Genomic DNA, 9839 nt, shown 5'->3' with positions numbered 1-9839 from the left:
TTAACCAGTTGTTTGTAGTTCTGTGACCATGATATACAATCTCCCAGAGCCACCACCATTGTTGGTAGTTCATATCTCACCTCTACTGAAGCAACCAAATATATGAAAATATTTTAGTTTTGATAGTTCTGTCGGTGATGCGGGTTTTGTATGATGTGTTTTTGTGTGGTTATGTTGGTCTAAGAATGCACCTCAATACAAAAATGCGTTGTGTGAAGATCTAAACAAGATTAACTTTGGTCTAATGATCATTTCGACTTATTTGGTCTTCACACATTTGGTTTATTTGAATTTATCTATAGTCAAAACGAGTCTATAGAAATCAAACAAATGATCCATATATATAGGTAAAAAGAAACGGTGGCTTCCCAATTTTCATTTGTTATGGAATTGTGTGGAATGAATTCATAGGCTGTATGTTGTGTTTTGAGTTAGTTGTACCACTTTGAATTCCAACCATTTTTATGCATAATGTTGTTTGGAAGTATGATTGCAAATATAAGATAATGTGTATGTTTCAACAAAGTTTTGAGGACTTTTGTAACTTCATTTCAAGTCGATGCGTGTTCTCTCACTTAATGTCTGCTAGAATTTCTGGTGGCAGCTCAACCTTCAAGCTTATCTTGGCTTCTATTTGCTGTTAATTAAATATTTAAAAAAATGATGTATAGGATAAAGTACAAAGACATGTTAAACAATCTTAAGCAATACTTAACCTATCAACTAAATGTAAGCAAATTTACAAGAACAAAGTAAATAATCAATATGTAAAAATTATTTAATCAGTCCGATCTAAAATGAACTACTCAGAGGGAGAGAGCATCTCTAAGTTCAATACTAATCATGAGTTTTAAGTAAAGAGTTTACAAACAAGTTACAAGAAACAAGATACACAAAATTAGCTCAACAAATTTATAAGAATATCACACAATTTCTATCTATTTGAGATCAAATCTCTACAATCTCCTGATACATGAATCAATCAATTTCAAAGTGTTAAGGAATTATGACAAAAAGTTATGACACATGGAATCAGAGAATCCATCTCAAAAAAAAAGCTGTTTCATAAAAATTGTCTCTTCAAGATCTCCATGGAAAAAAACTGTTTTGACATTCATTTGTTTCAATTCAAAATTATATTGATTCATAATATCCATAACTACCCTTATATATAAATGCTCTACCATTGGTGAAAAGATTTCACTGTATTTAATTCTCTCCATCGAAGTAAAATTATTTACTACAATTCTTGCTTTATATATTGGTTCTTCAATCACAGGAATTCCTTCATTTTTCTTGAATACCCTCTTTCTTGAAATTGTCCTTTGCCTCTCAAGTAGTCTTATAAGCAGGGCCGGTCCTGGGCCAGGGCAAGCAGGCTCACAGCCCATGACCTCAAATAAACAGGGGCCTCAATTTTGAGAGGTGTATGTAAGAAATTATAATACTGAAATAATAATATAGATATTTGTTCGCGAAATTGTTATATAACTTGGTTCATGTGGCCCAGCGGTTGGGGCCTTGCCTAGAATCATTTGAAAACAAAAGTCTTAGTGAGACAAAACTTGTTTTTTTTTTTCAAATTTCTGTGACAATTAGCATCTCTCAAATTTTAATTATGAAATAATTTGTATATAATTAATTAATTTTATAATAAGATTTTAAATTAAATTTTATTTTCGATGGTTATTTATTGTAATCTTTATAATTTTATTTTAATTTAGGGGTCCATTTATTTATTTTTCCTGGGCCTCTAAAAAGTCGGGACCGGCCCTGCTTATAAGTTTTAAAGTATGGTTATTCTCTAATGAATGCATCTCACCATTCACCTCCTCCAGCCATTTATGGTTCTCTTTGCTTTCAAATACTTTCTTAAAGGTTATGTTGCGATTTTTTCAACCCTTTAACTATAGTTAAAACATAGTAGTAAATAAGATCAACATATTCATACCTTTGAGGTCATATAATCACCCTTTTTTCTCTTATCACAAATCAATTAATAGTCAAGAATCATTGTAAATTTCCTTTTCCAAGAACTAGAAGAGGGATCCTAAAATTCCTCTCCATTTCTAATCTCACTAATAGGAAAATCTATGCTCTTAATAACATCTATGTGGTTAATGATTTTTAACATCCAGTTCTTTGCACTTCATCCCCATATAAATTGTCTTTAACATTCCGTTCTTTACACTTCATCCTCTTACAAATCTTGTCAAAAATATCATATATGCTTTTAATGAATTTTAATCCTCTATTTTTCACACCTCCGAGATAACTAATAAAGACACAATTCACATAGCTAACATCAAGTTTTTCTATTTTGGTATGGGCAAACGCCGAAAACGCCGAAAACCTTCAACCCAATACCAACAAAAAAGTCTTGATCAATAAATTAGAAATGAAATAAAATATATTATCTCAACAAATTCATAAGAACATCACTTAGTTTATACCTATTTGAGATTCAATCTTTATAACTTTTTAATATAAAAATCACTCAATTTCAAAGTGTTTAGAAGTGTTTCTCAAACTTATATTTGAACTAAAGAAAACTCAAATCCTTTACAATGAAGAAATCTAATAATTTTCTCTTTGTATCTCTAATTTCTTTCATTATAAACCTTCTAACTCAACAAAAATGGAAGAAAAAAAAACACCTTCAATATGACATAGGAATCAAGGCACACACTTCACACATGATGCAAACGCCTCATATGAGTTTTTCAAGGAAAACTTCCAGTTCCACACCATCTTTCAAGTAATTCTTGGCATTGATCAAAGTTCCTCTTAGTCTTTCCACCTATTATTGGGTTTCTTCTTCCTTGCCTATATTTTTCCCTAAGCTTTTAATTAGCTTTATTTCACCTCCATCTTTGAATTCTTTTCATATTGTGGTATTGCTTGTTCTACAATTTTTATTTTTATTCTCTAAAATGGCTTATGAGACTTACATCTTTTCAAGTATCAAGTGGCTTCAAAATAAATTGTTAAAACCGGACAATTTTGAGACGAACAATATTTGAAATGCATTTGTATAAGACATAAATTATTTGATAAGGAATGACCTTGTAGAGTAATCTATCCAAAATCTTATCTCTGAGACTACAAACAATATGCTTACCATGATTCCCTCAACTGTTGAAATCCAACACACAATCTTGTATCTTAATAACGATGGTGGAGTTGGTTCAAATGCATTCAGTGCCTTCTTCTTTCAGAATTATTTGGATATCATCAAAGAAGAGGTCATCAATGCTACTCTTTAGTTTTTTACTTCATCTTTGATGCTTCCTTACCATGATCTCCTTTCTCCTCTCTTGTTTTGTATTGCTGAGGATGTGTTGAGCAGGGGCCTATCTATCTTAGTTCAGAAAGGAAAGCTTACTCCCATGATGAATGTTAGAAACTCAAGCTTTACTTCTCACATCCTTTATGCAGATGATGTGATGATAAATAACACTGCTAATCTCAAGCTTTGTTGGGAATTCTTCAAGTCAGAAAACAAAATCCTATTGCTTATCATGCATTTTCATCCTTGTGGAGTGGCATCAAAGGTCAATTACTTACCGCACAAGAAAATTCATGTTAGGTTATCGGTGATGGTGTTAGAATTAATTTCTGGACAAATGATTAGTTGGGAGCTCCTCTTGTTCAATATATGAATATTCTTGAAGCATCTTATCATCTTTTAATTGACAAAGTCAATATGTGTGGTTAAATCCATTTGGATCCTGCCTAATTATTTGATTGACGAGTACTCTGAATCTGCCTCATATTCTCAATCAAGTGACCATATCCTTTGAGCCTCGATTCGATCTTTGTGTTTGGCTGCATACCAAAAACGGGGATCTGACTTTTGAGGACTCCTTTATTTTTCAAAAACTATTGGCCAAAAGGTTGTTGAGATTGTAATCCCTTGTGTCAGTCGAAGGAGTATGTTGCTCGACAAAAATAAGGGTGTGTCAAAATAGTCTAATGTGTGTCGAGTTGTATTAGATGTCTGTGTGTCGAGTGGTATTAGATGTTGAAGTGTCAAAGCGGGTTGCTTTACAGAAGATTTCGACTTAGACTGAGTTGTATTGTTTTTGAAATTGACATAATTTTGCTAAAACATGGTTAATTGATGTTGAGCTAGATGCTGAAACATTTTATCCTACTGTCATGACAGATTCCACTGTTATGTGTTTTGACAGATGTTTTGTCAGATGTTGTGACATCCTACATCAGAATATCCTGACAGCTTAGACTGATTTTTATCCTTGAAAAATTTAATTGAAAAATATGAGAATATGCTATATTAAGGTAATCATTACAGGCGCATGCAATCAAGGAATGTTTAGGACAAATGCATATTAGTATTGATTTTTAGAAAAATAATCTTTGAGATTTCTTTTAGAAAATTAAGATTTGATTTGATTTAATTTGTTCCTATTACGTGTGAAGATCTTGCAGCTGTTTTAAGAAAGGAGAAGGTTGAATTTATTTTAGAGTCCAAACCCATACTGCAAGAGTCTATAAAAAGGAACTTGGGAAACCTAGTTTTGCAAGCATTCACATAAGGAAACTATGGGTGCAATAAGGGTTGTTGTTTTCGGAGTCTCTCAAGTTCTTCGCGAGTTCTGTTCTTTGTGTCACTCATGTATCTTCTAATACATTGAGGTGAACGTGTGTTCTCACTCTTGAAGCTTTTAAGAAAGAGAGTTAAGTATTGTTCTTGATCAAAGCTTTTAAGCAAGATCAAGTAATGTTCTTAGTTAGGGTGCTTAACTAAGTATTTTTTATTGGAAAGTCTAATCTTTCTATTTGTGTTCCCTTGGTCAGAATATTTCCAATTTGAAAGTAGAGAGAAACTCTGTAGAAAATATTCTTCTTCCTCCTCTTATTTTGTTCACTCATAAAGAAGAAGTCAACTTTAATGATGTGTTCTCACCTATTTTGAAGCACAGATCCATTCGAATGCTACTTGTATGGTGATCTAGATGAAACAATCATGATGAGGCAACCTGAAGGGTATGCCGAAAAGGGAAAGGAAGATTATGTGTGCAAGATGAATATGTTTTTGTATGGTATGAAAAAATCTCCTCGACAATGGAATAAGAGATTTAAAAAATTCATGGCACACACAGGTTTCACTAGGAACCAGTTTGACCATCGTGTTTACTTCAAATTTTGACCTGAAAATTCACTTGTTATTTTGTTTCTTTATGTGGATGATATTCTCATAGCAAGCAACAGTGTCAAGTATGTAATGAAGGTGAAGGCTGAACTCAATAAAGAATTTGACATGAAAGATCTAGGAGCCGCATCCAGGATTCTTAAGTTTGACATCCTGAGAGATAGAAAACAGTCGATATTATGCTTATCTCACGTGACATACCAGAAGAAGATTCTCGACAAAATTGGTATGTCGAGTTCAAAGCCTGTTGTGACACCAAGTAATCCTCAATTCAAAGTGAGTACAACTCAAAGTCCGAGTACTATAGTTGAAAGAGTCTATATGAATAACATTCCATATGCTAGTATAATAGGTTCTTTGATGTATGATATGGTATGTACAAGGACAAACATATCATACAGATTGAGCTTTGTAAGCAGGTATATGACCAATCTTGGAAAGGCACACGGGAAAGCATTGAAGTGGATTCGAAGGTACATAAAGGGGTCTCTGAAAGAGTATTGCTTTGTGGTGGAGCTTGTGGTTATGATAGTAAAGTAGAAATCAAAGGATATGTCGACTCTGATTATGCAGGTTGTTTGGATTCTAAAAAATCTATTTCTCAATATGTTTTCGCTATGTTTGGAACAACAATCAGTTGGAAAGTGACACTTCAGAAAGTTGTTGCCTTATCAACCACTGAATCAGAATATATTACCCTAATTGAATTTGTGAAAGAAGCATTGTGGCTTGAAGGTTTTGCTAAGGAGCTGAAACTTCAAGGCCGAGTTATCACTGTTAAATGTGATAATCAAAGTGTCATACATTTGTCGAAAAATTCATCCCATCATGAGTGAACCAAGCCGATCAATGTGAGGCTGCATTTCGTTAGAGAAATAATTTAGCGTAGAGAAGTCCAAGTGCTGCTAATATGAATCGCAAGCTATTGTCAAGTTGCAAGTTTTTTCACTGTATGCAATTGATAAAGCTGCATGATAAAAGCTAGTTTGTTTCTCTTATGTTGTAGAGTTTGTTCCTAGGTGGAGATTTGTCAGATTTTAGAATGAACTCCAGTATTACGATAGAGATAGCTTATTGGTTCGATAAACTTTAAGCATGTTTTCGAAGTCTGTTCACATATTGATGTCGAAGTCCCCTATATTATAGTCGTAATATGTTCTAGCATGCAGTAGTCGATAATGTTAGGTTTGTTGAGCATGCCAATTATGTTGATATTGCTAGTCAATGTTAAGTATTATTACTTTTACTACAATTTCCAACCCAAAAAATATTCAGTTTTAAATATAAATATCTCTCAATTAAAATTTCAATATAGGTTCCCTATGTTGTTGAAAATTAATCTCTTACATAGTACTTTATTCTCTTTCAACATATTCTCTATTTTTATGTTTTCAATGTGGAAAAGTAAATAATGATAAATATTATAGTAAACCACCGAAAGTGAAAACTTTTAAACCGGCTGAGTTAAACCGGGTCACAAAATTTTCGTTTTCTTTCTCATTTGGTCCTACTCACGTTGTTCTTTCTGGACTCTGTACTAAGCATCTCACTCTAACAAACACCTAGAGAGAGAAACAAACAGAGAAGAGAGAGAGAGAGAGAATGTCTTCCCCAAGCAAACGCCGAGACATGGATGTCATGAAGCTGTCTGTATTCTTTTGTTTTCTTTTTCTGATTTCTTACCGAATTCTTTTATCTGATTTTCTAATGGTTGTGTGTTGAATTTGTATGAATAAGGATGATGACTGATTACAAAGTGGAAACGATCAATGATGGCATGCAAGAATTCTTTGTTGAATTTCACGGACCTAAAGACAGTAAAGTTCTTTTCTTTTGCATCCTTTGTATCCAATTTTCAATCTTTTTTGTCTCACCATTGAAAGATTGAAATGTTTTTCTTTAGATTGTATGTGTTTGAATTCAATGTGAGGTTTTTATGTGTTTGGATCAATATTCAACTGCTGCTACTGAGTACTGTGTGCTTCTGATATATTGAGTATGAGGGTCTTGTAGTTGTGCTTCAATTTTTGTAGCTCAATTGTTTGCTCATTTTCCTCAATGAGGATGAATTGCATTAGGATCTATCTATCCTTGGTTTTTCTGTTTATTTTTTAAATGTGTGCAAGTTGTAAAAGGTAAAAAATAAGAGATTTTGATGTTTGAATAATACATTTGTAATTTTAAAGGTGGAACTGAAGTGGGTTTTTGTTCTTCTGTTTTTTGACTCAATTTTATTGGGACTTATTGCAGGTATTTATCAAGAAGGTGTGTGGAAGATAAGAGTGGAGTTACCTGATGGTTATCCTTATAAGTCTCCTTCTATTGGTTTTGTCAACAAAATTTATCATCCTAATGTTGACGAACTGTGAGTTGTTCGTAGTAACTAAAGCTTATTTGTTTTCTAAGGGACATTGAATGAGTTTTAAGAAGGAAGTCTAGGGTTCAAACCCCAGAAAAAGCTTCATTGTTTTGTATTGTGTATAAGAAGCTGCATTGTCCTCCGTAGAACCTATATTGGTTGTTGCGCCTGCGCACACATATTGTTATACTCAACAGCTGATCAAAATGTTTTTTTTTTCTGATATTCAGGTCTGGTGCGGTTTGCTTAGATGTTATTAACCAAACTTGGAGTCCAATGTTTGGTAAGCATTATTAACAACCTATAGTACCTTGCATATATTGATGGTACAGAATATTACTAAAATTGCAGTTGCTATGTGTTTAATTCAACTTTGTTTGATTGTTAGTTTTGCTATCTTACGCTTTTCTTATTTTTCGTTCAGATCTCGTTAATGTGTTTGAAGTGTTTCTTCCTCAACTTCTTATATACCCCAATGCAGCAGACCCATTGAATAGTGATGCTGCTGCCTTGATGATGCAAGACCGTACTGCATATGAACAAAAAGTCAAAGGTAATAATCCTTGTTAAATTTCTACATATGAAACTGCAATGCTTGTTATATGTTTAGGTAATCAATGTTAGAAGCATGAGAGTTTCTTCATCTTGTTGACTGCACTGAGTTATGTTCCGTATTCAGATGTATCAACTCCTACCCAATAAATACCTCATAAATAATGCATCAACTCCCATCCCAAGAACCAATAGATTTTGAATGTCTTATGTTCTCACTTGCCAACTCATATGTCAGCAGCATCCACCTGGCTTTATGTGCTATAAACTTTTGGGTTTGAATTCATAGAGTTAGAGGGTTGTTCTTTTCTTTTTGGGTTGCTAATGGGAAATTAGATTTCTCAATGTCTTGATGTTGACCAATTTTTATCTTATGCCAACTAGCATTACTTCATTTTTCACAAAGCAATCTTGGATAGAGAAGAAAAAGTAAGTAACAACTAATCCTGTTCTTACTAGGTAGAATTGGCTATATGGATCAATTCACGTCATGAAGTCATGTCATGTATTGGGTCCAAAGATAGATAATCTACCTCTAAATCTCTGTCAATGCTTTAACCTGTATTTCTCCCTCTGCCTCTAACTATTGGATTATCCTTCATCTAGTCTACTCCCTACAATGTTGCTCTTAACGGTCCTCTCCATACATAAACATAATCGTCTTAAGTTTTTAGGGGCCCTGTGTCGATTAACTATGGTTCAACCATAGCAAAACAAATAGGGGTCCTATTTAGTTATGATTTAACCATGGCAGATCGATTTTACCATTTTCTCTACAATAGACTCTACCCTGATTTTCTATTTAATGAATATTTTTCTATGCCTGTATCAGTCTTATGTGATCCCTCACCCAAGACTTTCTTGCTTCATCCTTTGTTTAAATAAACAGTAAGCCGAATGACCTGTTTGCACCATATTCCTTATGAATTGATCAATACTAATTTATAAAATAGTAATCAGTGTACATTTGTTGTGTAAAATAAGAGCTTTTGAATTTCAACGCTCAAAATAGTGATGTACACCTTATGTTACTTATATCGATGTGTTGCTGGATATGATATTGACAGCTAGAGTAATACGTAATGTTTAACCAGTGAATATGAAACAATTTCTAGGTTCTGAGTTTCTGATTGAAGCAACTCATTTCCAATTCACTGCAATATAATATAACTTCTACTTAGCTATTCTGTGCATCTATTTTCATATTTGTCTAACTTCATATCTCAAAATGTTGCTCTATTCTGTGCATCTATTTTCATTGATATTAATTTGTTAGAAACAATGAACAGAATATTGTGAAAAATATGCCAAGCCGGAAGATATTGGAGCTTCTAAGGAGGAAGTTTCTAGTGATGAAGAGCTGAGTGAAGATGATGATTATGCCTCGAGTGATGACGACATTGCTGGAAAACCTGATCTCTAAATTATTATACTCACAATGTCTGCCTTATTACATTCGTGCTTGTACATGCCTACATGATATGATATTGAAGTACTGGAATTAAGAAACAATTTCTGACGGTTGAAGGAAAAATCCTCACCTTTTTATCTGTCTATTATTCCTTGGGGGTTTTGTAAATTTCTTAATGATTTAAATGTTTTATATATTTACTTTTGTTACTATAAGGTTCAAATTCTGAAGATTCAAGCTGGCTTTTGCATATGAATGCATTAAGTTTGATACACTTTCACCAGGATGAAACTGTTCTATGAGAACTCAAAATATATGTCAATGACTTTCTCTACTATAGT

General features: G+C 33.2%; 1 protein-coding gene across 1 annotated transcript; it reads left to right on the top strand.

The window, feature by feature from the left end:
* Nucleotides 1-6661: 6661 nt before the first annotated feature.
* Nucleotides 6662-9707, top strand: LOC131603653 (ubiquitin-conjugating enzyme E2 4-like). The gene is made up of 6 exons (XM_058876056.1): nucleotides 6662-6822; nucleotides 6914-6993; nucleotides 7427-7541; nucleotides 7766-7818; nucleotides 7960-8088; nucleotides 9377-9707. Exons 1-6 carry the CDS (start codon nucleotides 6779-6781, stop codon nucleotides 9508-9510), a joined length of 555 nt encoding a protein of 184 aa, XP_058732039.1. The 5' UTR covers nucleotides 6662-6778; the 3' UTR covers nucleotides 9511-9707.
* Nucleotides 9708-9839: the final 132 nt, after the last annotated feature.

Source organism: Vicia villosa, linkage group LG5 (genome assembly GCF_029867415.1).
Source record: "Vicia villosa cultivar HV-30 ecotype Madison, WI linkage group LG5, Vvil1.0, whole genome shotgun sequence".
Classification (NCBI taxonomy): Eukaryota; Viridiplantae; Streptophyta; class Magnoliopsida; order Fabales; family Fabaceae; genus Vicia; species Vicia villosa.
Note: the sequence above shows the minus strand (reverse complement) of the source record. Positions and strands in the feature narration are given on the sequence as shown.